A 26,184-nucleotide genomic window follows, 5' to 3' on the forward strand; every position below is an offset into this window, starting at 1 on the left:
AAGTTTAAAATTTAAGACCCCCACCCTCCCAAAGCCATGTGGACAAGCCCTACCTGGCATAATCTCATAGCTTTATCTTCGGGACCCTGGGGAACCTGTGTGCCAGAGGCTCCCTCCATCCTTTACACCTCCTAGGGTCGGGGTCATGTGATATCTTGGGGGTCTTCTTGGCCTGCCCCAGACCTCCAGTCAGCCTACTTCCTGAAGCTTGCCTCATTGTGTCCTTAGAGAACTTTACCTGTCTGAGACACGTTTCGTGAGCCAGTAGACTGACAGAGGACACTTTTACTGATCTGTGACTGAATTTATACAAAGCTCTTCCTATACACCATCAAGAAAAATGATGTTTAGTGATGATAATCTTGGCGGCTACTGTCTGTTGAACACTCACTGTTTCCGGTGGTGTGCCGAGCGTGCTCTGCTCCCCAAGCATTGACCCCGAGCGCTGGCATTGACCTTGTTTTTACAGATGGGTAACTACCACACTCAGAGGGTGTGAGTAATTGTTGAGAGCAAACAGATCATTGTATCAAAGCTTGTGCATTTACAAAATCATCCATTTTAACAAAGATTGGAAATCCATGGCACAAGACCATCCAGGCTCTGCCGTCCATGGCACCGTAGGCTTTGGGTTTCAGTCGGTGTGACGATGTCTCTCCACGTTGGGTTTTCTTTCAACCGTGCTGAGAAGCTAGCAGTCCTGGGCTTTGGCCTTGCCCTGGGCCTTGGAAGGGCTGATTGCCCGGCCGGCCAGGGCCTTCCTTATTTGGTCCTGGCCCCTCACCTGTGGGTGACGCGGTTTGGCCTCCGCTGTTCCGTGTCCCTGGGGTGGACATGGTGGTGTTCTGACTTGTCAGGGCAGGGGAGGAATGCCTCCAGGGCTCCTCTGACCTGAACTCTGACAGCTGGAGGTGGGAGAATCTCACCCCAGCTCCCCTGCCCCTGAGTTAAAGCCACATCGCTTTCTAGTGGCTTCTAAAGCATCACATCCTTTAATGTATCTCTTCCAATGTCCGTGGTTGTTTTTTTTCTTCCACTCATTCTTCTCCCTTAATTCCTTAAACTTCCCCACTGCAAGGCCGACATTTGACTTTTCATAGAAAGTGTTGATCCAAGTCCCTGCTCCGCAGTTTGACTGGGTCACGCCCTCATTGGTTTTTCTATTCCCCTCCCCTCCTTTGGGGCTTCTGCACACCCAGGAGTGAATTCTTCCCAAATCAGGAGCCCAGACTAGATCTACCAATACCAAAATGCTCTTGACACTGGCCCCAAGATGTGTCTGCCTAGCTTAGTTCCAGAAATGTGTCATTTAAGCCTGTCAGACCCCATTGGCTGGTTTGGATAAACCCTTACCTACTGACAGAGCTGCCTATGGTTGTGGACTTCAAGGGAGATCCTAAGCTGTTGGCCCTTAGGGCCCTTTCCTGGAGGGCGAGGTGAGGCTTTTAGTATAAACAGACTTCCCTGCAGCACTGTTGACAAGGGTGATTGGGCTTCCCCCACTCCCCCACCCCTGGGTTGTATAGAGAGGATGGAAGACAGATTGGGAAATGGCGTGCTCAGTGGGCCCACAACACTCACTTGAGGCTTGGTCTCACTGCACCTTACCTGTGGAAGAAGCACATTATTTTGGAGTCTTCCTTTCGCCTACCCGTCAGGATGGTGTGATCCCTGCCCCACCTGCCTCCCAGGTGTCCCAGAGAAAATACATGGATATGGGCGTACTCAATCAGCCTTTGGGGCCTCATGGATTTTGGGGTGGGGCAGGGGTTGGCAGGTGCCCCAGCTGACTGAGGAAGCCTGTGCCAAGTGAGGGAGGACGTTTCAGGCTTTGAGCTGGCCCTGTGCCTCTGCCCTTGACTTGTTCTTTGTCTTCCTAAACCACACACCCCCTTGGGTAAAGCGAGCGCAGCCAACGATTCTCTCGTATGTCTGAGCACCTGGCAGGTGACACTGTGGGTCTGCAGTTTTCTCTCTTTTTGTTTTTTTAAAGTTCTTAAACCGTGTACACACACACACACACACACACACACACAGTGGGGTGGGGTTTTTTTGCTTGTTTGTTTAGGAGACTGTAAAAACAAATAAAAGCAAGCAGAAGAAAGTCAAGTTCCTCCTCCAGTCCCAGTACTTGGAAGTAATCTCTGTTGAAACTTTGGGTTAGGTTCTTCTCTTCCTTTGTGTGGATGTCATCATCATGCATTTTATTTTGTTTTCTGTGTTTTGTTTTTTAGGTAAGGGGGGGGGGAGCTTGTCTCTAAACACTCTGTTCATTTCACAGTGTATCCTGCCCACATTTCTGTATCATTCTTCTGTACCCAATTCCTGGTTATTGGACACTAGCAAAAAAAAGTAGAAACAAGTGATTGTGCTTATTTAGAATAATTAATATGAGAACATGGTAACAAAAATTAAGCTACACAAAAGGGTAGATAGTGGGGCGCCTGGGTGGCTCAGTTGTGTGTTGAGCGGCTGCTCTGGGCTCAGGTCATGATCCTGGGGTCCTGGATTAGGACCCTTGCTTAGCAGGGAGTCTGCTTTTCTCTCCCTCTCCCCTCCTCCTACTCATGCTCTCTATCTCTCTCTCTCTCACACACACACACACACACTCCCTCTCTCAAATAAAATCTTGAAAAAAGAAAAGGGGGTAGATAGTGTATAGGCTTCTTTCCACCCTGTTCCGTTGCACTGGTCTCCCTTTCTAAAAGGTACCACTGATCCCAGCTTCTTGTGAATCCTTCCAGAGTTATTCTCTGCATAAACAAGAACACCTCTGTGTCTGTGTGTGTGTGTGTGTGTTTTCTAACACAGGTGTAGTAAAATTTACACTTCTTGTACCATTTGATTTTTTTAATGTATATTTTGTAATAATTCAGATTTTATCTGTGAAACCAGTGAACAGAATCTCCATGATGAGGACGGATTTTTTTTTCTGTCTTTTCTGCTCAGTTATATAATAGATACTAATACATTTTTATTGAATAAATGGCTGAGATATTTCTTTTTTGGTCATTTTTAATCTAAATATATATATTTCATCTTACAAAATGCACTGTAGGGATGCCCGAGTGGTTCAGTCAATTAAACATCTGCCTTTGCTCAGGTCATGATCCCAGAGCCCTCCATTTGGCTCCCTGCTTAGAGGGGAGCCTGCTTCTCCCTCTGTCCCTCTCCCCTGCTCATGATTTCTTTCTCTTTCAAATAAATAAAATCTTTAAAAATAAGCCATGGTATAATATATTTCTAGAACTTAATTTTTTTCTTTCTTAACTGTATACATTAAATAACTTTTTATGTCATTAACTATTTTTCTACGATGTCATGCATCGTGTTTTATTGTGTGGATACTCGGGGATTTGGTTGGCTCCTCTCCTTCTTGGATGTTTAGGTGGAGTTATTACTCATTTTGAGTTAAAACTGAGTTACAGTCTGCAGTAAGATGTACAGATCTTAAGAGTACATTCAGTTTACAGTGCACGGTGAGTTTGGGTAAATGTATGCAGTCATGTAACTACCACCATATTCAAGATACAGAACAATGCCGGAGCACCTAGCTGGCTCAGTTGGTAGAGTATGTGGTTCTTGATCTCTGGGTCATGAGTTCGAGCCCCACTTTGGCTATTAAGATTGTTTAAATAAATGAACTTGAAAAGAAAATCATTAAAGGGGCACCTGGGTGGCTCAGTGGGTTAAGCCTTTGCCTTTGGCTCAGGTCATGGTCTCAGGGTTCTGGGATCAAGCCCTGTATCGGGCTCTCTGCTCAGTGGGGAGCTTGCTTCTCCTCTCTCTCTCTGCCTGCCTCTCTACCTACTTGTGTTCACTCAGTGTCAAATAAACAAATAAAATCTTTTTTTAAAAAAATCCTTAAAAAAAAAAAAAAAAAGATACAAGCATTACCAAAAAGTACAGAGCATTGCCATCAACCTGGAAAGCTCCAGTGTGCTTCTTCTCAGTCAGTCACTCTCCATTCTGCTCCCCAGTCCCAGGCCATGGTCTGCTGTTTGTGGATTGTATTTGTCTTTCCTGGAGTTTCATGTAAATGTAGTTACCCGCATGGACTCTTTCCTGTCTGCCTTTTTCTATTTTGCATAATGTGTCTGAGGTCCATCCCTGTTGTTGTGTCTGTTAGGAGTTTATTTTTTTTCCTGCTGAGTAATACTCCATTTGTTTATGTGTATAACACAAGTCTTTGTTTGAGGCACTCCCTAGTGTACATTTGATTATAAATTGCACCGTGGTGGTGATCCTAGTCTGTCTGTGGGTATGGTCTTGGGAATAAATTCCTAAAATGAAATTGTTGGTGACAGGGTAAAATGTTAAGAAGGCACATTGCCCATTAATAAATTTCCTGAAAGAGTGTGTCTGTTTGCACTTCTACCAATGGTGTGAGAGAGTGCCTGCTTCCTAGCAGCTTTGCGAGACCTAAGTATTGGATTTTATTAAAAAAAAAAAAAAAATCAATGCCCTTTGGATAGGTCAGAGGGTGTCTCCTGGCTGTGTTTGAAAGGAATGGGAACCCAGAGTGGAAGAAGCTCTGGAGGGGAGTGAGAAGGGAACTCTAATAGATATTCCCAGGACCTGGGGAGCCCCGTCTGCAGAGGGAACCAGCCTGGGGCACGTGTCAGTCTGGGTGAGGGCTGTTGAGGTCCTCTCCTACCTTGGCTGGAAAACGCACTGTGCTCCTTCTTAGACCACTCCGTGTGTGGTGCCACTGGCCCCCAAGGAGCAGTTCCTTAGAAATTGAATCCTTCTTGAGGCCAAATTTGCATTGTCCTGAGGTTTGGCTCTCTTGGAGGTCACAGGAGCAGGCAGAGCCAGAGGCTGGGCATTCTTTGGGATAGAGACATCCACACTGTATCACGAGTTACCCAATCCAGAAATGACTGGGCAGTGACTTGGGTATGTGGGCTGAGGCTACAAGGATGGGCGGGGAGGGTCATTGAAAGAGAAGCATCAGAAACTAGATGCAGTGACTGTAAGGAAAAGTTGGAAAGAACCTAAATACCCATCAGAAAGGAATTGGTTTTACTGTGGTTGGTCTAGTACACTAAAATATGGGGGGCCCATGAGGTATGACATTATGGAAGACAGCTTGGCACATAAACACTGCTGGTTTTCTGATCACTGTGAAAAACCCTGACAACTCAGAGCATGTCTGACTCTGGAGTGTCCCTCTGTTTTAATTTTTTAGGATAGAGATTTTTAAAGATACACAAAAGTAGAGAACAGAGTAAAATGAATCCGCATGTACCCTCCACCAGGCTTAGTACTTGTTTAATCTCTGCTTCAGACAGCATGTCAGTTTACCCATAAATATCTGGTAACAGACTTTTTTTTTTTAATGCAGCAACCATGCCATTATCACACCTAACAAAATCAACGACAATCACTGATAATCCATTACTGTCCGGTCCGTATTTACCTTCTCTACGGGTCTCAAAAATGGCTTTAATCATTGGTTTATTCAAAACATTATCCAGATAAGGTCCACATATTACATTTCTTTAAAAAAATTAACTCTTGGGGTGCCAGGGTGGCTCAGTCTGTTGAGCGTCCGACTCTTGATTTTGGCTCAGGTCATACATAATCTTGGGGTTGTGGGATCAAGCCCCACAATGGGCTCTGCATTCAGTGATGGATCTACTTAGGATTCCCTCTCCCTCTGCCCCCCACCAATAAAAAAAGAATTTTTTTTTTAATTACTCCTAAGTTTTTTATTTGCTGTGGCCTCTCTGCCCACCCTCCCTGCCCAAGTCCCTTAAAAACATTTTTTTTTCCTGTAATGTTGACTTTTGGAGAAGCCAGGTCATTTGTTCTGATAAATGGCCCCTACCTTTGATTTGGCCTGTTACTTCCTCATGGTATCATTTAACTTGAGTTCATGGTTCATAGTTTGTTTCCTATACTTTCCTACTTTTGTGGGATTTGAGTATGTTGTAGCCTGCTTGCTGTCAAGCTGTCAGCTCAAACAGCACTTCTCAGAGAAGCCTTCTCTGACTCCCCGATGAGGTTGGGCCTGGGCCCCTTATTGCATTCTCAGACCACCCCGTGTTATTCCTTCATTGCTCAGCACGGTTTGCAATTACACAGTTCTTAAGGGGAATATTTGATTTAGAACCAGCTTCCCCCCATAAAGAGCAGGCCCGTCAGGGCAGTCTGGGGCTGTGTCTCTTCAGTTCCAAGCAGAGTGACTGTTGCACATCAGGGATGCTTATCTGGAGTCTCTGCCCTACAGCCTACCCATTGTCTTCCCGGACTTTACTGTTGAAACAGGCTTATGGGGTGGGTAGCATGGCTCCCAGTAACTCCATCCTGCTGGTAGAGAAGAGGCCTCTGAGAGCTTAAATGCTCAGCCAGGGTTTCCCTCTTAAGTGGGAGAGCTGGGACTTGAAAACCGTGGACATGCTGTCCGGAGTCTTAGGATGGCAGGAGAACGGCAGCCAGGCTTGAAGTCAGTGATGGCGTAACATGAACTTCCCTTCAAGCGATCTGAGAATGTGCGGGTTAGTGGCCTAAAGCCCTTGGCTCTGAGTTGATATCTCTTTTTTTTTTTTTTTTAAGATTTTATTTATTTATTTGACAGAGAGAGATCACAAACAGGCAGAGAGGCAGGCAGAGAGAGAGGAGTAAGCAGGCTCCCCGCTGAGCAGAGAGCGCGATGCAGGGCTCGATCCCAGGACCCTGGGATCATGACTGGAGCCGAAGGCAGAGGCTTTAACCCACTGAGCCACTCAGGTGCCCCTCTGAGTTGATATCTCTTGTTAGTATCTCCTTTGGAGCTCATTTTCTGTTTTGAAATAATACCAGACTTACAGAAGAGTTGCCAGCATGGTACAAAAATTGTGAACATTTTATTTAACATGTTTGCCTTACCCTTCTCTCCTTCCATCTTTATTCATTTTTTCTTCTAGAACCGAGTTGCATGGGGTGCTTGGGTGGCTCAGTGAGTTCTCTGCCTTCGCCTCAAGTCATGATCCCAGAGTCCTGGGATCAAGCCCCGAGTGGGGCTCTCTGCTCAGCAGGGAGTCGGCATCCTCCTCTCTCTCTGCCTGCCTCTCTGCCTACTTGTGATCTCTGTCTGTCAAATAAATAAATAAAATCTTAAAAAAAAAAAAAAAAAAGAACCGAGTTGTAGGCATCATACTCCATTATCCCTTAACTCTTTGGGGTTCATTTTGCATGGGATTGGCCATGAAGTGGTTTCTGGGGGGCATTTTTGTCAGGCTACTAGGGACATCTTCCTAGGTGTCAGGAACCTCCCTGGAGGCCTATTTGGGGAGGAAGGGATTTTAGCACTCTGGTGAGAAGGGAGAAAGCCTAGGGGCCACAGGTAACCTTTCTAGACCATGAGTCTGGGGAAGGCAGAATTCTGGCCGATTTCCTTGGGCCATCTCCATGACCTCATTGGCAGATAGCCTCTTTATTCAGCATTTACTGAGCCCCAAATACAGCCTGTAGACCTATAGGGGGCTCTGCCAGGGTAGTGTAGACTCAGCCATGTCCTGGGGACCCCCAACAGTAGTGTAACAATAGTGTAACAATAGTCCACATTTATGGGTGCTTGCTTGACAAATACTCCCTTCCACAACCCAAGTCCTCAGCAGCCCCCTCTAGTATGTACTATAATTATCCCTTTTTTACAGCTGAGACATCCTTAAGTGTAGCTAGTTAAATGACTTACCTAAGGCTGTACAGCTAAGAAGATGGCAGAGCTGGGATTGGAAGGTACACAGCCTGGCTCCAGAGCTGTACAGATGGTGATACCTTGTTGCCTAGAGATGTGTGAAAAGCTTCAAAGAGGAGGTGCGGTTTGGGCTGGGTTCAAAGAATAAGCAGAAGCTTGCTAGGGGGAGGGAGGTGGAGGGAGGTGGAGGAAGTTCATCTCCCAGAGCCCAGGGCAATGTGTGATGGCCACTCAGTGACCTGCGAAGGGCAGTCTAGTGAGTAGGGGAGGGGAGGGAGAGAGACCAGAAGCTTTGGCTCTGGGGAGGTGGGGCTCCCAAATGTGCAGATGTATCCCATGAGTGCTCAGAGTGCTAGGAGGAGGGGAGTGCTAGATCACTGGGAAATGGCCTTGGCCTTGGAGACCTGTGTCTTCATCGTTGGTGATGATCCAAAGAAATGGCATCTGAGCTAGGGCAGGAAGTGGGGAGACGAGAGTTTTAGGAAATAGAGTCAAAGGACCAGTTAGCAAAAGGAGGGAAGGGTTTCAAGTTTCTTACTAGTTGGAACAAAGTATTTTTCCATTGCTGTGCCTGATTGGCTTTTTTCACAGTGAACATGGTTCTTGGAAAGCTCTTTCTCTGGGAGTGCCTGGGTGGCTCAGTGGGTTAAAGCCTCTGCCTTCGGCTCAGGTCATGATCTCAGGGTCCTGGAATCGAGCCCCACATCGGCCTCTCTGGTCAGCAAGGAGCCTGCTTCCCCCTCTCTCTCTGCCTGCCTCTGCCTACTTGTGATCTCTGTCTGTCAAATAAATAAATAAAATCTTTAAAAGAAAAAAAAGAAAAGAAAAGAAAAGAAAGCTCCTCCTAGCGTGTGCTAATTTCGGTTTCCTCTTTAAAGACTTACTTTAGTTAAGGGAGTTGATGTGTTTTGGGTGCTTGTGATAGGCCAGATGCTGTTAAATGCTTAGTGCACATTCTCTCATTGATTATTAATGTTGCTTTAAAAAAAGACCAGTTGGGATGCCTGGGTGGCTCAGGTGAGTAAGCGTCTGTCTTCAGCTCAGGTCATGATCCCAGGGTCCTGGGGTCAAGCCCCACATCGGGCTCCCTGCTCAGCAGAAAGCCTGCTTCTCCTTCTGCCTATCTTGTGTTCATTCTTGGATTCAACATACATTGTTTAAAAGCTGATGAGATGCCAAGCAGTACCATCTCCTGGGAATAGAAGTGGTGAACACAACTATGTTCTCTACCTTCACGGAGCTTGTAGTCAAGCATCAGGCTCACACGAAGCGCATGTAGAGGCCAGGTGGGTGTCCAGCTATGTCCCTGGGAAATCTGAGACAACGGTAAGTCTGGAAATGGGGAATGTACTAGACCACTAGGCTGCCTCAGGCTGGGTGGTGGAAAGCAGTAGAATTTTATTCTCTCACAGTTCTGGAGGCTAGAAGTTCAAAATCAAGGTGTCTGCAGGACTGTGCTCCTACCAGAGATTCTCAGGGAGGATCCTTCCTTGCCTCTTGGTGCTCCTTGGCTTATCGCTGTGTTTGTGCATTCTTGGTCTTCATCTTCACCTGGTCTTCTCCTGCATCTCTCACTGCCCAGTCTTTCTCTGTATGTCTATGTGTCTCCGTTTTCTGTTCTCATGAGGAAACCAGTCATTGTGAGCCCACTCTAATCTAGTACAACCTTGTTGTAACTGGGTCAAGACCCTATTTCCCAAAAAAGGTCACATTCTGAGGTTGTGGGTAGATAGGGATTTTGGGGAGAGATTACCCAACTTAGTACAGGGGGAAGCCTTAATTTTTCTGTGAATTCTCAGAAGAGTCCAGTACCTGTGATCAGCTGACCACAGTGGCAAAAATCCTGAGCGGTACGTCAGCAGGGGAAGCTGGAGAGACTCAGGGGTCGTGGTCATGCTTACCCTCTTAACCTGTTTTGGGCTCCGTGGTTGGGTCAGGGTGCCAGAGGATCCATTAGAAGGAGTCTGAAAATTGAGGAAGGGACCTGAAAGTGTCATGTGACGAGCTATTGAGGCCACCACTTAGGAATGGAGACCCAGGAGGGAAGATCGATCCAGGGTTGGACCTGTTATAGAGAACCACCCATGCACCTAAATAAAGGAGGGTGTGGGAGAATGAGGGGCACCCCCAGTTGAGAAGGTGTGAGGGATGTGGTCATATCAAGAAGCTGCCGAAGTGAAGAACTTGGAGGATGTTTTATAAAAGGCCCATGAGTGTTGTCTGTGGAGGCGTTGGGAGGTCTTCGGAGGGGAGCAGAGTGGGAGAGGGACTGCAGAAAGGCAGGTGCACCTGTGTTTGGCCACGGCTGGATAGCCAGCCACTGTTGCGGGGCCTGTCACCAAATGTGCTTTGGAGGGTAGAGGCTCTGGTTTCTGGGAATAAGGTGTGTCTGGAGCTGGCCCACTCCTGAGTTCAGGGGGCCCGTGATCCATGTGGTGGCTTGTGGAGACCTTTCTGTCCACTGGAGGTACACTACCGGCCAGAGGTCAGCAGGAGGGAATGTCACTGGCATTGTGGGCTCCATGTGCCACAGGCCACCCTCTCGAGAGTGTTGAAATGGTTTTCTCGCAGAGATGTTGGTTCTTTACCGAAAATACCCCCTAGGGCTTTATGAAGCAATTGGGGCGGATAGGGGAAGGAAGGTGAGCCTCGGGCCTCGCAGGGCCTCCTAGGTCAGTAGCGTGCGCTCCTGAGGCCTCTGAAGAACCAATCTACCCCCCTCCCCTTTCTTTTTCCCTTTCAATTTGCAAGTCTCCACTTCCTGTTGGTCACCTTGGTTACACATGGTGTTTCTTCATGTCTTGCTACTCTTTGTTCTCAGGCAGACATGATCCCTCAAGCTGTTTCCCAACCAGCTGGCCCTGTGCCTGGAGGCCCAGCCTCCCTAGGGAGGCAGCAGTTGGCAGCACTGAGACGAGAGCATGGCGGGAAGCACAGAGGAGACCAGTGTGGTTTTCCCTCAGTGGCTGGTGTGGGAGAGCAGCTCAGCCCCATGCTGCCTCTTGGGCCATTTATGAAGTGGTGGTCACACACAACACAGCATCACACGCCAGGTCCCTGGGCCAGTTCCTCTGATGTCCCAGTCCAAGCTTTGCCACTAACCTGCAGGGTGGCCTCCGTTTTCTGGGTACCCGACCGATCCTGGTGGTGGTACCACTAACTGGGCCCACCTCAGCAGGATGAGTGCCGGGATGGAGAGCCCAGAAGTAACAGTTGTCTGTAGGTGAGTGAGAGGAGTGGGGGCATGCGTGTGTAGAGAACCAGCTCTGTGTACATGCTCATGCTTACCTCTCAGTGCTGCGATTGCTGGTGAATCTAATTTTCTTTGTATTGATATATGTGTTTCCTAAAATTTCTGTAGTAATGAGTTATTTTGTAATTGGTTGAAGATAACATTACTTTGGAAGGAAAACACAAACCTAAACTATCCCGTGGAAGCCACAAAACCATGTTACAAGCATGGAGTCAAAAGACCAGATTCAGAGCCATCACTTACGACCTTAAGCAAGTTCCATAGCCTCTCTGAGCTGTCCTTGTCTGGAATACCAGGATGTGGAGAATCCTCACCTCACCGGCTTGTTGGAGGATGAGAGGACTGAATGCATGGGACACAGTATCTGGCAAATGAGATACATATGTATTTGAGATGATGTGTGCAACACATGTATATAAAATGGAAGCTTGTCTAGAACTATTCATCACAATGGGTGATTCCAGATACTTGTGAAGACCAGAGAGGAGTTATAAAAGCCTGGGGATACTGAATTCTAGGGGAAAGAGAAAGCTCTGTCCTTGCCTTGGGGTGGCATATGCCTCAGTCTACCCAATAGGAGACGATTTCCAAGGAAGAATCAGTTGTGGCTTTCCAAGGAGGATTGAGAGTTGAGTTTCTATAGAATATATAGAAAAGATATGTGTACATAATATATGAGGTGGGGCAGTTGGCAGGTCGAGGGCGGCATTTAATTTGGACCCAAGACCCTAGACATGGGGCAGGGCACTCAGCCCTTGGCTGCCTGGTGGCATCTGTAGCCTCTTGTGCTGGTCCTAGGCTCCTAATATCCATGGCTTTGTGGAAATTCTTACCAGGGCAATTCTGCAGGGAGAAGCAGTGGTTTTTGATCTCAGCGAGCTTTTCAGTAAATCTCTCGGCTTAGCATCATCGACTGATTGGGAGTTGAGCCAGGAATTTTCTCGGGAGTCTCACCTTGCAGATGCATTGGGGTTTAATTTCCCTGGCACACCCATGCCTAGCGGCCAGCATCCTGAAGCACCATCTCCCAGAACTCTGGGAGTTCTGGAGTTCTGGGAGTTCCCAAGCTCTCTGGGTTGTTGTTACTCTCCCTGCACCCCAAAAGGAAGGGTGATAAGGAAGATCTGTGGGTAACCAGATTTAATTGGGAGTGTCCTAAAACTGTGTTCAAGTTTTTTCCCAAACAAGTGTTTCAGGGCTTCTAGTGAGGTCATACATGATCCCTTTTAGGAAGGAACAAAGTAGGATGCAGTATAAAGTGTGGCCCACAGATCTCTGTTCTTCAGGGAGTGAACCTTGGGTCTGGAATGTGATGGAACACACATTAGGAAACATTGCCTTGGAAATGACTGAGTGCAGAGTGCATAATTTACCATTCTTGAAGTCCCCTGTAAAACACTACCTGCTTCCTCTGTGTTCACCCTCTGCTGCTGTTGTGTAGACTGAGGCACACACCACCCCAAGGCAAGGACAGAGCTTTCTCTTTCTCCTAGAATTCAGCATCCACAGGTTCTTACACCACCTCTCTGGTCTTCCTGAGTATTTGAAATTGCACATTATGATCGTTTCTTTCAAGCTAAGATCAGGAACAAATAATTTTTACTTATCTTTTCATTTCAAATATTTGCCTTTGTCCAAATTTGAATGTTTTGTTAATTATTAAGTGTCTTTTTTATGTCAAGTATTGGGGTTACAGAGCTGAACAAGATGAAACCATCCCTTTCCTCATGGTAATTACAGTTGAGGAGTAAAGAAAGACACTAAAAGTGGATGGAAGGATGAATGGATGGATGGATGGATGGATGGGTGGATGGATGGGTGGATGGATGGATGGAGAAAAGTTCTAGATGCTTGAGGAATATCTGACAGGGCATGACTAGGATATACTTTTCAGAGGTGACTTTTGAGCTGAGATCCAAAGGAAGAGTAGATTAATAATGAGAAGTAAAACCATAAGGCATTTAGAAACAACTCAGTGCAAGACACCAAGGGTTAAAATGAAGACTTCCCTTCCTCCCTTAATAGGAGAAACCAGGGGTGACTGGCTGAACGTTTATAGTGCATGTGACCTTCAAACTTCTCTGAGGTTAGCCTCAAAATGCCGCCAGAGCCTGTGTGTGAAGAACACAAGCTGACTTTTCTCCCCCATCTGTCCTGCAGCAATGACAGGCCAGGGTCCCTGCCCGGCTGTCCTGGCTGTGTGCTCGGGGCCTGTTTAACTAACTACATTTTAGCCTGGCCTCACCCGTTCTCCCAGGCACATTTGAGCCTAGCCCAGGTGTAGAATATTTGCCACCTCTGCCAAGGTCAGTGCCTCTGTGGGGGAGGGGAGAGCAGTGGCGGCGAGATCTATGCCTGGAATCTTCGGAAGCCCGTCCAGGGAGCCCTGCTCCCTCTGTGTGCATCCCAGTTTGGGCTTTGTAGGCCTTGTGATTCACTTGTCCGTGGCCTTTCTGGGAGCACTGTCCCTCTCAGATAATCCTCCTGCTTTGCAACCCGCAGACAGAGCTCTTCTTCAGCAGGCAGAGTACTTATTAAAGGACTCAGCCTTTTCTGGACATGTACCAGCTACCTTTCCCCCAGAATGGTGCCCCTAGTCACAGAAGTGTCCTGTACCATAGCAGTCCCCGCCTCTCCCTCATTGGTTACCCTAGTGAAGGATGCAGGGCTGTATAAGGGAAACTGTGGCAAGGCAGGGATGGCTACAGGCTGAAAAAGCATTCCCCCAGCTGGTGTTGGCTGAGGTCACTCCTGTGTTCATCACGAAACACTCTCTGTCCATTCATTCATTCAAACATTCATTCACTCATTCAGCAGACACTCATTAGCCCTTGCTATGTGCCAAGTCCCAGGGGCACGGCCAAGACATGGAGGGAAAAGTGACTCCCTCTCTCTCCCAGAGGTCACATTCTGCAGGATGGCGGGAAGAGGACAGTTACTAAGCAAGCAAACCCCTTGCTCGACAGCCACTGCGCAGTGTGGGAAGAAAGGGTCCTGTGGCATGGGAGGGAGGTCAGGGAAGACCTCTCTGATAAGTGACCAGCACAGACACCGCAAGGAGGAGAAATGGCCCAAACGTCCAGAAGGGGGTTCTGGTGAAGTCACGACACAACCTTATGGTGATAAAACGCTCGGCAGCTGCTGAAAACATGGTTTCTGGGGCTGTCTTGAAGGGAAATTGGGATACCCTTGTAGGTTATGATCCCCTTTTGTGGACATTTGCAGAGAGAAAACATCTGAAGAGTCCATGTAAAACTTAACAGGACTTCTCTGTGCACGAGGGATCAGAAGTGATATTGGTTACTTTTTTCTACTTTTGGAAATTTGTTGGCGAATATATGATTTATAACTAGTAAGGAGGAAAGAAAAAGAAAGATCACTGCTTCCGGGTTAGACTTGGGTGGGATCTTACGTCTTGTGTGGACGAAATAGGCTAGTTAGCACAGTGCTGGTATGGGGCACGGTCTTATGAAAGGGCTGATTTTCTCACAGTTAAGATGTGGGATTGCCAGGGAATCCTTGGAAATACATTTTGAGTGGGGCCTTAGTACAGTGGGTGTCTAGTCCCTGCCTCTTTTTCTTTTCAGATTGGAAACACAGTCATTGAAATTCAAACTGGTTACACATTGAATGGTTTTTTGTTGTTGTTTTTAATTTCAGTCATTCTTTTGGAAGTTATTTTTAAATTTGTTTTTAAGGTTTGTTGGACATACAGCGTTCTGTTAGTTCCAGCTTGTACAACACAGTCATTGGATAGTTCTATGCATTAAGCTATGCTCACCATCATAAGTATAGTTATGTCTGTCACCATATAACATTATTACAGTGTATTGACTGTATTCCCCATGCTGTACTTTTCATCCTCGAAATCATCTTTTTTTATTGACATTATAGTAGTTTCAGGTGTACGACATAAGGACCGAATATTTGTATATATTGGGAAATGATCACCACAGTAAGTATAGTGTTCATCACTTCACGTAGTTACATTTTTATCTTATAATGAGAACTTTTAAGATTGACTCTCTCAGCAACTTTCAGAAGTACGAGTCAGTATTACTAACTCTAGTAACCATACTGCACATTACATCCCCAGGATTTATTTACTTTGTACTTGTAAGTTTGTGTCTTTTGACCATCTTCACCCATTTCGCCCATCTCCTACCCCCTCGCCTGTGGCAACCACCAGTCTTTTCTGAGTTTGTTTGTTTGCTTGTTGGTGTGTTGTACTTCAAGTGTTTTTTAAGAATCCAGTGTTGAAAGCATGAAAATAAAAATCACACAAGATCTGAGCCCTCCAGAATACTGCTGTGAACATTTTTTGTCTAATAGTTTTTTCTTGTCCTTTGTTACAATTTTTTTTTTCATTATTACTATTTTGAAAAACCAAAATAAACTGCTTTGGTAACAGAAGGGGTTTTTCGTAAAGATGGATTCCGCCTCCCGCACCTGAGCTCCTCACTGTCCTCTGTCCCTCTGTCCCATCCTGCTCCTCTCTGAATAGGGAGGACGGTGTGCTCTCCTGTCGGACTCAGGTGATGACGGGCCAGGGGCTTGGGAGGCGGAGTTTCTGGAAGCCCCTGCCTGTCCTGGTGCCCTTCGTCATTGATGCCCTCCTGCCCCCACCCCCCGGACTTCCTGCTGGCCACAGAGATGTTGCCCCTGTGCTGCTGAGAGGAAGGTCATTCTGCCTGGCCGGGTTCCTGCCCCTTTCCGCCCACACTGGCTGCTGAGCGCCTGCCAAGTGCCTGCCTAATCCGGGAGGGCTTTACAGGCCTCCCCTCTCAGGCTGCTCTTTTGTTTCTGGAATCCAGGCCCCTCCGGAGGAGGGCCTGGCTTCGTGCACCCTGGCTGCTGGCGGCCAGGGCCTTAAGCTGCCTTAGGTCAAAAGTGCTGGGGGAGGAATGCGGATCTTTAAAGCAGAGCCCTTGCAATGAAGACCTTTCCCCCTCTAATTGGGTTAGGGAAGGAATCAGCTGCGCCCTCCAACTAAACCAGGGAGGCACGCTGGCATTTCGTTTGCCAAGGAATCACCCTTCTCTGCAGCAGAAACCCAGGCTCAGAGCCCCTGATTGCATCTGGCTTGGGGTTCTCTGGAAGACCTGGGGTGGGGGGTTGGTTTCCTCTCCCGTGGAGGCCCTTCGGCCCCCTAGCCCCCCAGGCCCCCTGTAAACTCTCAGGTAGGAAGCTTCATTCCACCGGCAGAAGCAGGTTCCTTTCAGAGTCCAAAGAGCTTTTCACAGAGGCAGATAAGCTCAGTTTATCTGAAGTTTGATTGCCCCGCTCGAGGAAAAGGCCACTAAAGCTTGCTGATTGCCCTTAAGTGCCATGTCCTTTACAGTTGTGGCAGCGTGACACTCATTTTTTCCGATGATGGTGCCGGGGCTCAGAACTCACCAGGTTAATCAAAAGTGGGGTTGGGACCCCCCAAGCTGCCTGACTTCACAGTCTGTGCTGGGCTGTTCCCCAGTGAGTGGGGACGGGAGTGGACTGGGTGCAGGGAGGTGCATAACTGATTCATCCTTGTTCTTGTTTTTTTAAGACTATTTTTTGGGGCAGTGTGAGGTTTGCAGCATTACTGAGCAGAGGATACAGAGGTATTCTGTACCCCACAGCTGCCTCCGCTTCCACATGCCCCACGAGGCAGTACCTAGTACCTTTGTTCCAGTCACTGAGCTCAGTGACACAGTGTCGTCACTTAAAGTTTTCGGTCTGCTTCAGGGTTCTGTCTTGGCAGTGCACGTCCTGTGGGTTTGGACAAATATATGATGATGTGTGTCCGCCATCATAGTAGGTTACAGTCATTTCGTTGACCTGAAAATCCTCTGTGCTTGGCCTCTTCTGTCTGTCACCACCCCCGCAGTCCCCAGCAGCCACTGCTCTTTTTACCCTCTCCATAGTTTTGTCTTTTCCAGAATGTCATATAGTTGGAATCCTGTTAATATGTAGCCTTTTCAGATCATCCTCTTTCCCATCGTAATGTGCATTTGAGTTTCCTCCTGCCTTTTCCTGACTGTCCTTTTTTACTCATGCCCGTGGTTCTGGACCAGCTGCCTCGGTGCCGGGCACACACCAGACTCTGGGACCGTGGTATAGGCCACACGGCCCTGGCCCCCATCCTGGGGAGCGAGAGCTTAGCTGGAGGACACGTAAATAAGTAAACTTTGGCCATGAAGAGTAGCATGCTCTGAGAACCAGGGGGACCTGATTTGGAATGGTCAGAGGCCAGAGAAAACATCTCTTAGGAAAGGATATGTTACCTGTCAGAGAGAGAGAGCACAAGCTGATAGAGGGGTGGCAGGCAGAGGGAGAGGGGGGAGCAGGTCCCCACTGAGCAGAGAAGCTCCAGGGGGATTGGATCCCAGGACCCCAGGATCATGACCTGAACCGAAGGCAGGCATTTAACCGAGTGAGCCACCCAGGTGCCCCAGGAAAGGACATTTAAACCCGGACACGGGGAAGGAGCAGAAATGGGTTGAAGAGCCTCCCAGGGCAGCTGTTGTAGGTTTCAGAATCCTGCCCACTTTTGGCACCAGCTGTCTGCTAACTCCTTGATGTGTATTGTTGCCCGTTCCAGAGGTCCATAAGTCTATAACTTTCTCTTTCTTTTTCTTTTTCTTTTTCTTTTTTTTTTTCTTTTATGCACAAATGGCTTCCTTTGAGAATCTGCTCAAGCCACTGGACCCTTCCCCAGAAAGGATACCGAGGGAAGACCTACAGTGTGTTGCTCTGAGCTCTGTTCTGCCAATTCATCCAAGAGAAAAGTCCAGAAGCTGTTAAGTTTGGCTGAGTTGAGTGGGGAGGGAAGTCCGGACTTTGCATGTCTTCCTTGCTGTGTGGTGGGACTTTGACCTGCCTTGATGAGGGCTGTGCAGACTGGGCCGAAGGTCAGTCGTCTGATGTTCTGTAACCAAGGATCTGTGAGTGTGGTTGCTTCTTGTCGGGAGCCTCCGAGCTCTTGGCCGAGAGGAAATAGCCACAGAGCCTGCAGGTTTGTAGGGGCTGCTGGAGGGTAGAGAGGGAGACTGCTGTTGGAGCTATGGTCCCCCATTGGCTGCTGCTCTCAGCCGTCTGGCCGTGGTCCTGGAGGGGCCCGGGTCTTCACACATCGTCATCCTGCCGGTCTTGATGCCCTGCTCAGAACCATGGCTCTCTGGTGCCCTCAGGACAGGCTAGATATTTTAGCAGGGCACATAAGATGGGACTGTGCCCACCATCCCTGCCCGCTCTGTCCAGGCACACCCTGCCTGTCTCTCTGTTCCAAGTGCTTTGGATTCCCTGGGAAGAACACCTGTGTAGCTTTGCAAGTGCTGTTTTTCCTACGTCTTCAGCAGGTCAGTCCCTAGACATCCTTCAAAATCTTGGCCGGATACATCTCTCCTCCTTGAAGTCACCACTGACTGCTCCTTTGTACCGAGAGGCTCAGGGCATTTGCTGCTCTAATTCAGTCCCTCATTCCTCCCTAGCTCTCCCCGTCCCTGCCTTCATTCCTTCCACAACTGAGGATTGGGCACCTGACAGTGTTCCCCAGTCACCTCAGGGTGGTGACTGAACGGTGAGGAGCCAAAGCAGACCCAAACCCTGCCCTCAGGGGGTTTGAAATCCCATGTTGGCCTCATAAATTCATCATAAATTCATCAGTGAAGATGAATAATACACAAGTCAAGTCTTTCCTTTAAAGAAGTTAAACTGATGATAAAAGGGCATCTCCATTATTTAAACAAAAAGAAAGATGGGGGAGCCTGGCTGGCTGGGGTGGTGGAGCTCTGAACTCTTGATGTCCAGGCTGTGAGTTCAAGTCCCACATTGGGCATGGAGATTACTTAAAATGAAGGGTTGAGAAAAAAGATACATTGAAAGTCTTGTGGTCTCAGATCTGGTGCAGATTAAGTAAAGCCTGGGGTCTCAGGACTTTTTCAACCTCTGTTTCTTTATGTGTAAACATAAGGGAGAGGCAGTAATTTATTCACTTGGGAGCACCTTCGGTGAGCGGAGCTCCAGGGTTCCCGGGTTCTGTGGGGGAACGCGCCAGAGGAGAAGAGGTCCCAGCGTGCAGGCTCATGTCAGGCTTCCCTTCACTGGGAAGGCCTTGCTCCCTCAAAGGTGTGCAAGGCAGTCACTGCCCCTGGCTTTCCTTTGTAGTATGGGTCACAGTTTGAACTTGTGTAATTGCCTTATCATTTGATTTCTAGCTCTCGCTTACTGGGCCATAAACCTCGTGAGAATGGGTGATGTGTCCATCTTATTCTTTTTACACAGCTGTATTGAGATATAATTCATATGCCATAAAAGTCACCGTTTTCAAGTAAACAGTTCAGTTGCTTTTAGTGCATGCAGAATTGTGCAACCATCAACACTATCTAATTTCAGAATCTCTCATGATCCCGAAGAGAAACCCCATATCCACTAGCAGTCACACTCCCCACTCCCCATTAACCTCTACGCACCCCTAGCTCCCAGCAACCAGTGATGGACTTCATGTTTATATGGATTTGCCTATATTGGGTATTTCATATAAATAGGACCACAATATGTGGTCTTTTATGACTGGCTTTTCTCTACATAGCATGTTTTTAAGGGTCATGTTCATGTTCTTTCTTGTGGCCAAATAATATTGCACAGTGTGGATATCCTGTGTGTTGTGTACCCATTCATCAGCTGGTGCACGTTCAGGTTGTTTCCATTTGGAAGCTACTGCCACTGCCGGCTGGTTGGGTTCCACAGACCCCCCCCCACCCCCCCCACCCCCCGCAAAGTGGGTCCTTAGCTTCTCACAGGAGAGATATCCGACGTGAGACAAGAGGAAGTGAGAGCAGTTTGGTGGAGACCTAGAGCAGATAAAGAGTGTCTGGGAGACTCAAAGGAAAGAAGAGTGAGTCTCATCTTCGCCTGTAGTCTGGGTTTTTATTGAGGATGGTGGTCTGGTGCAGTGTCTTCTCAGGCATCCAGGAACAAAGAGAAGTGTTTAGGTGTCTGCCAGAAGGCTCTTACGCCCTGGAGCCAGGAGTCTCGGTGACTCATCGGTCTTGGAAAACCGTTCAGGATGACCCTATCTCTTCACTCTTTAGATGTTATCTGTTGTGCTGAAAGACTCAAGAAATCATTAACTCTTTGACCTTTACAAGGAGGACAGCCATTATCTGTACCGTAAGGTGTGTGTGTGTGGTGGGGCGGTAGGTCCTCACAAGAGTAGAGGCAACAAAAAAGTAGTCTTTCTTAGGGTCCTTCTAGTTTCCCTAGCTCATGTTGGCTAATGCTGCTAGAAGCATTACTGTGCAAGTTTTTGTGTGGCTGTAGGTTTTTAGTTTGTTCACATCCTCACCAACACGTGTTTCTTTTCTGATTTTTGTTTTTACAGTGGCCATTGTGGTGGATGTGAGGTGCACTCTCAGGGTGATTTTGATTTGCATTTCCCTAGTGACTAAGTGTTGCATATTTTCTCATGAGCTTATTGACCATTGCTGTGTCTTTGCAGAAATATCTATTCCGCCCTTAGCCCATTTTTAAATTGGGTTTTCTTTTTATTGTTGAGTTGTAGAAATTCTTTATATATTCTGGATACAGCCTCCTACTGATACACGATTTCCAAACATTTTCTCCTATTCTGTGGGTTGTCTTTTCACTTTCTTGATGTTATCTTCTGAAGCATGAGAGTTTTAAATTTCAAAGTCCAATTTAGATCTTTTTTTTTTTGTTGCTTCTGCTTTTGGTGTCCCTATCAAAGAAACTGTTGTTGAAGTCCTAAAGATTTGCTTCTGTTTTCTTTTAAGAGTCTTACGATTTTAATCTTAAGTTTAGGTGCATGTCTGTCTTATTCTAGATTATATCCCCAGTGCCTGGAATAATGTCCGATATATAGAAGGTACTCAATACTTACTGAGTCAGATGAAGGAATTAATTTATCTTGGATGAAGGTGCCTGGGTGGCTCAGTCAGTTCAGCATCTGCCTTTAGCTCAGGTCATGATCCCAGAGTCATGGGATCAAGTCTGGCTCTCTTCTCAGTGCGGAGCCTGCTTCTCCCTCTGCCTCTCTCTCTCTCTCTCTTTCTCTCAGAAATAAAATCTTTAAAAAAAAAAAAAGTTAAAAAAAAAATATCTTGAATGAATGAATGAACAGATATCTCTTGTCCCAGAACTGTTGCTCCCTATGAGAAGCCCTAGGGCTAGGCAAGCTGCATTGCACAGGTGAGGAGCTTTGGTTTGTTTTAATCTTGCCCCCAAGGAACCAGCTGTGCGTGAGCTCCCTCGGTTCCTTTTCTGCCAGCTCTTCCTTGCCCATTTTCCCTCCGTGTTGTTTCTCTTTAGTTTCTCTACTGGACAAGATATACTACAGCATTTCCTCAGTAAATCGTGTCTGGCCTACTTTGGTTAAATTGCAGATAGGGTAGGTATATAAGGAAATTTTTCCTGTCCTAAAAATCTTGGTTGGTTTGATATTTCTTTTGTTGGCTTTTCTGGTGTTAGAGAAATATGTTCAGATAACACGGCAGTGTCCAAATTACAAAGTAAAAGTTGCCTCCTGGCGGGGAAGTATGTTTGGAATTTACATGTGGGGAAAAAAGTGTATGTACAAGCGGAGAGCATGAAGGTAAAATGAAAACTAAGGAATCTGGGCGAAGGGTATTTTAGGAGTGCTTTGTACTCTTATTTTAACAGCTTTCTTTGTACATTAAATATTTTTTTAAAAGTTCTCTCTCACAGTCCCACCCAGAGAGGGAATTAAGCCGGGGGACCCTTAGAGGGTCCTGTGTTTACATTCACTTTTCTTTCTTTTTTTTTTTTAAAGATTTTATTTATTTATTTGACAGAGAGAGATCACAAGTAGGCAGAGAGGCAGGCAGAGAGAGAGGAGGAAGCAGGCTCCCTGCTGAGCAGAGAGCCCGATGCGGGACTCGATCCCAGGACCCTGAGATCATGACCTGAGCCGAAGGCAGCGGCTCAACCCACTGAGCCACCCAGGCGCCCCCTTACATTCACTTTTCATCTGCTCCTCAGCTGTTGAGGAGGTGACAAAGATGAAGGTCGGTGACCGAGCAGGCACAACTTGGTGAAGTAGTACAGCCAGAATTTGGGTGCTGGTCCCCGAGCCCCAGGCCTGTACATACTCATCTTTTCCCCAGAATGACTGTCTTCGGGGCCTGTTATCTCCATCACCTGCCTCTGTCATCATATTCTTGGCACGTCACGGGCCTGTGCTCACTGAGGGCAGATGGGAGGTGGTCCAGGGGTTTCTGGAATGCGGGGGGTATGGCTGCCATCCTGGGACTTGAAAACAGATGAGTTATGGAGGGAATTGGTGCCCCCTAACCAGCCAGCAGGCAGACCCTCATGTCTCGCTTTCCCTGGGCATCCGAAGCGCTCAGGAGGCAGCCCTGACCACCCCATCCCCATCCTGCCTGTCCTGCAGGAGCTGAAGCTGCCCGCCTTTCGAGCCCACTCCCCACTCTTGAAGAGCCGCCGATTCTTTGTCGACATCTTGACCCTGCTGAGCAGCCACTGCCAGCTGTGCCCCGCAGCCCGGCACCTGGCCGTCTACCTGCTGGACCACTTCCTCGATCGCTATCACATCACCACCTCCAAGCAGCTGTACGCCGTGGCGGTCTCCTGCCTCCTGCTCGCAAGTATGTGCACTCGCGGCTTCCCACCGTCCCCCTCCTTGGAGCCCGGGTGCTCCCGAGTCATTTTACATTTCTGAGGTCTTTGCATGTCTTCTGTGTCTGTCCTTTGCTGAGTGCAATCTGTAGTCATAATAATCACCATTTTCTTCAGCATCAGTAATATCCTGGACTAAGCCATGAGGATTTTCGTAGCAGATCTTAATGAATCTGCACAGTGACCTTGGAAGACAGATACTTGTAGTACCCCCCCATATTACCGAGGTACAGAGAGATTAAGAAGCTTGCCTTGGGTCATCTAGCTTAGTAGATAGCAGCCAAGATTTGAGCCCAGAATGGCATGATGACAGACCTGTTCTCTGAAGTCTGTGTCCCCTGCTTCCTGGCATAGGGGCTCTGAATATGCTGGAAGGGAAACCTGAGCAACCGCTCTTCTTAGAGATGTGACTGCCAGCGGGACCCGTTGTGTGGTCACTAGGCCTGGGCACTGGCCGCCTAGGATTTGCATCTTCGAGCAAGGCCTCACAAAATACGCAGTGTGGTTTTGACCTCTGTCTGTCTGCCTTGGTGGAGATGACCACGTGGCTGTGCTGCTTGGGTCATGCACTTAAAACACTGTTTTGTCCTGCCATCCTGCCCTGGTTTACCAGCAGTCTGAGGAGAGGGATCAGCTGTCCAGGTCCTGTCTGTCTGACCTCGTGCATCTCCGGCCAAGCCCCCTGCTGTCGTAGAACTTTGCACACAGCACACACTGTCTCTTCTGTCTGGAGAGCTTCCCCTACACCACAAACCCGGCCCACCTGTGTGGTCCTCATTAAATGTCACTGGGCCCTGCATCCCTGAGAAACCAACCCCCACTGCCCTCATGAGATAGCCCTGGTACATGTTTCCCTGCATCGAGTACATTTCATTAACACCCACCTCCCCTGAGAAAGAGCTTCAGGGAAGGTAGGGAGCTGAGTACATCACAGGGCCTCCAAAAAAAAAAAAATGTTGGTGGAGTAAAGGAGTGAGTGGAGCTAGGGGTTCCTTTTGTGCTAGGTCCTGCGCTTCTCTAAGGTGGCCATCTGTGGTCATCACTCTTCCTTGACATCTAGTGTTTTCTCCATAGAAATCAGTTAGATTTGACATTCTCCTCCATGATACGTAATCGTCCTGTTTTATTACATCAGCCGTTCCCGAATCCTTGAGTCGCACGGGTGCCGCAAGAAGATGGTACCCGTTTTCTCCTGTGGCTTTGTCTGCTCTTGGCCCACTGCCATGAACCTCTCCAGGCGTGATCACCCAGTTCTGGAAGCATGGCTTTCGAGTTTTAAACACTCTCATTTCCCGCCACGGCACCGTTCACTTGCCGTTACTTGTCACCAGTCCCTTTCGTGACTTGCAGTTTACAGCCGTCCCTGTTTGTGATTTGCTTTCCCTTGGGCCAGCTGCATTGGCTGTGTTCTGCAGAGAGGGCAGCCTTGCGGGGTGGGAATCTGGCCTGCCTGTTCCTTCCAAGTCCCAGATCAACATGTCGCTCTCTTCCATCCTGGGCTTACAAGGCATCCCCGCTAGCCTCAGCCTAGGGCAGAACGGGCATCACGTTTCAGGCGGCCCGGGAGGAGTCTGCACCGTGGCCTTTGGCCTGCTGCTGTCTGTGATCTGTGGGCTGCATCCAGGCCCCATGGGGGCAGGGGACTTAGATTTCCACGGGGCCGTGCAGGCTGTCCCCCAGCGTCTGTCTGGGGAGCTGGGACGTGAGGCACACACTGGAGACTCCTTTGTGCTGCTGCCGCCATGGTGGAGGGAAGGGGGCCTTTCAGACGGAGAGGCAGACGCCAGCCCCCTCCCCTGCTCCCCATGTCTGAGGGGAGCAGCCAGCCTGGAGCAGCAAGAACGGATTTCGTAGGACACCTGCCATATGCTCAGAGGCCTCCGGAAAGAAAAGTTTCCATGACAGCCTGAAACCCTATTCATTGCTTCCTCCCCTCTGCCCAGGCTGACTGTCAGCCACAAGAGGGGGGTCACCTTGCCTCAGGAAGCTTGGAGTTCTGCTAATTCAGTACCAAATTATTCTCAAGAAGAGGTGTGGTTCCTGTCCCTGACTTTCAGTTCTTTGGGTTTTAGAGCTGCTTCCAGATAAGGGCCTTGGCACAGATGGAACCTTCTCACCTACATACATTCCCTCTGCCCTCATAAATGGGGTCGGTCAAGGGGTCCATGTCCACAGGCCGATGGAAGGAGATGGGAAAAGCAAGAGCCTATAGGTGGTTTCATGGCGGACAAGTGGCAGAGCCACCCCTTGGTCTTCCTGTGCCTGAGTTAACTGCATTCCCTATACAGGAGAGCACCCCACTCTAATTATAGTCTGGCTATAAGTGTAAATCGGGTAGAGACGATCTCTCCACTTTCTCCATCTTATACAGCTTCCCATCCCCTCTGTCTTTTTGTTGGTGTTGCTGTAGTTGCTTAATTAAAAGGATAATTGGACATCCTGGAGACCCCACAACTTCCAGGTGAGTTGGCTTTGACAGGACTCCTTCACTGTCGTCCCAGAGGCAACAAGCTTTGTTGTTTACCCCTCCCTTTCTGTGCGCCCAGGCCTGGGCCAAGCAGGGAACCATCTTCCCAGCCAGCTTACGTGGTTGTGCCATCATCTGCCCATTCTTGAGGTTCAGAGAGGCTGAGTAACTTGCTGAGGGTCACACAGCTCAGAGTTTTGTTTATTCTTTTTTTTTTTTTTAAGATTTTATTTATTTGTTTGACAGAGATCACAAGAAGGCAGCGAGGCAGGCAGAGAGAGAGAGAGAGGAAAGCAGTCTCCCTGCTGAGCAGAGAGCCCTATGTGGTGCTTAATCCCAGGACCCTGGGATCATGACCTGAGCTGAAGGCAGAGGCTTTAACCCACTGATCCACCCATGCACCCAGAGTTTTGTTTATTCTTAATTGGGGTAAAATATATAACAGCATGAAATTTACCATCTTAACCGGTATAAAGCATACTGCTTCATGCTGTTTAATACGTTCACATTGTGGTGCAACTGTCCGTCCCCTCTCTTTATTCCAGAACATTTTCATCACCTTGAAAGGCACCCTTGGATCCACCAAGTGGCTGCTTCCCACTCCTTCCCACTCTCAGCCCCTCATCTGTTTTCCGTCTCTCTGGATTTGCCTCTTCTGGATACTTCCTCTGAAAGAGTCACACAGTCTGTGAGCTTTTAAGTCTGGTTTCTTTCCCTTTATCTCACTTTTCAGGGTTCATCCAAGTTGTAGCACACATCAGTGTTTCATTCCTTGTTGCGGCCGAATAACGTTCTGTCGTAGGACGTACCACCGCTTACCCTTTCATCTGCTGATGGACATTTGCATTGTTTCTGCATTTCGGCTGCTATGACCAGTGCTGCTGTGGACATTCACTACCAGCTTTGTTTGAACACCTGTTTTCAGTTCTTTTAGGTGTAAATTCAAGAGTGGAATTGCTGATTAGAATTGGCTCTTCAATGTTGAACTTTTTAAGGAAACTCAAGAGTTTTGCTTTTGCCTGGCTCAGAGGTGACTGGGGGTTGAGTCCTTGGCCCCGGGCATGGAGCAGCCTGAGGTAGGAGAGAGGATGGGAGGAGCGCCTGGGTGGCTCAGTGGGTTAAGTGGCT

The 26,184-nt window shown here is 48.0% G+C and overlaps 1 protein-coding gene and 1 long non-coding RNA gene across 2 annotated transcripts in view; one reads left to right on the plus strand and one right to left on the minus strand.

The window, feature by feature from the left end:
* The window catches only part of CCNJL (cyclin J like), a 54,835-nt gene that overhangs the window by 5,536 nt on the left and 23,115 nt on the right, over nt 1-26,184 (plus strand). Inside the window, 1 exon segment of the mRNA XM_082725109.1 lies at nt 22,345-22,558. Within this exon segment, the coding sequence (XP_082581235.1) occupies nt 22,345-22,558 (214 nt within the window).
* On the minus strand, nt 268-8,733 carry LOC309861822. The gene is made up of 2 exons (XR_014310222.1): nt 7,682-8,733; nt 268-7,078 (listed from the first exon to the last, which is right to left on the minus strand). It is a non-coding gene; the product is annotated as an uncharacterized lncRNA (long non-coding RNA).

The sequence above is a fragment of the Mustela nivalis genome (assembly GCF_964662115.1).
Source record: "Mustela nivalis genome assembly, chromosome: 3".
Lineage (NCBI taxonomy): Eukaryota > Metazoa > Chordata > Mammalia > Carnivora > Mustelidae > Mustela > Mustela nivalis.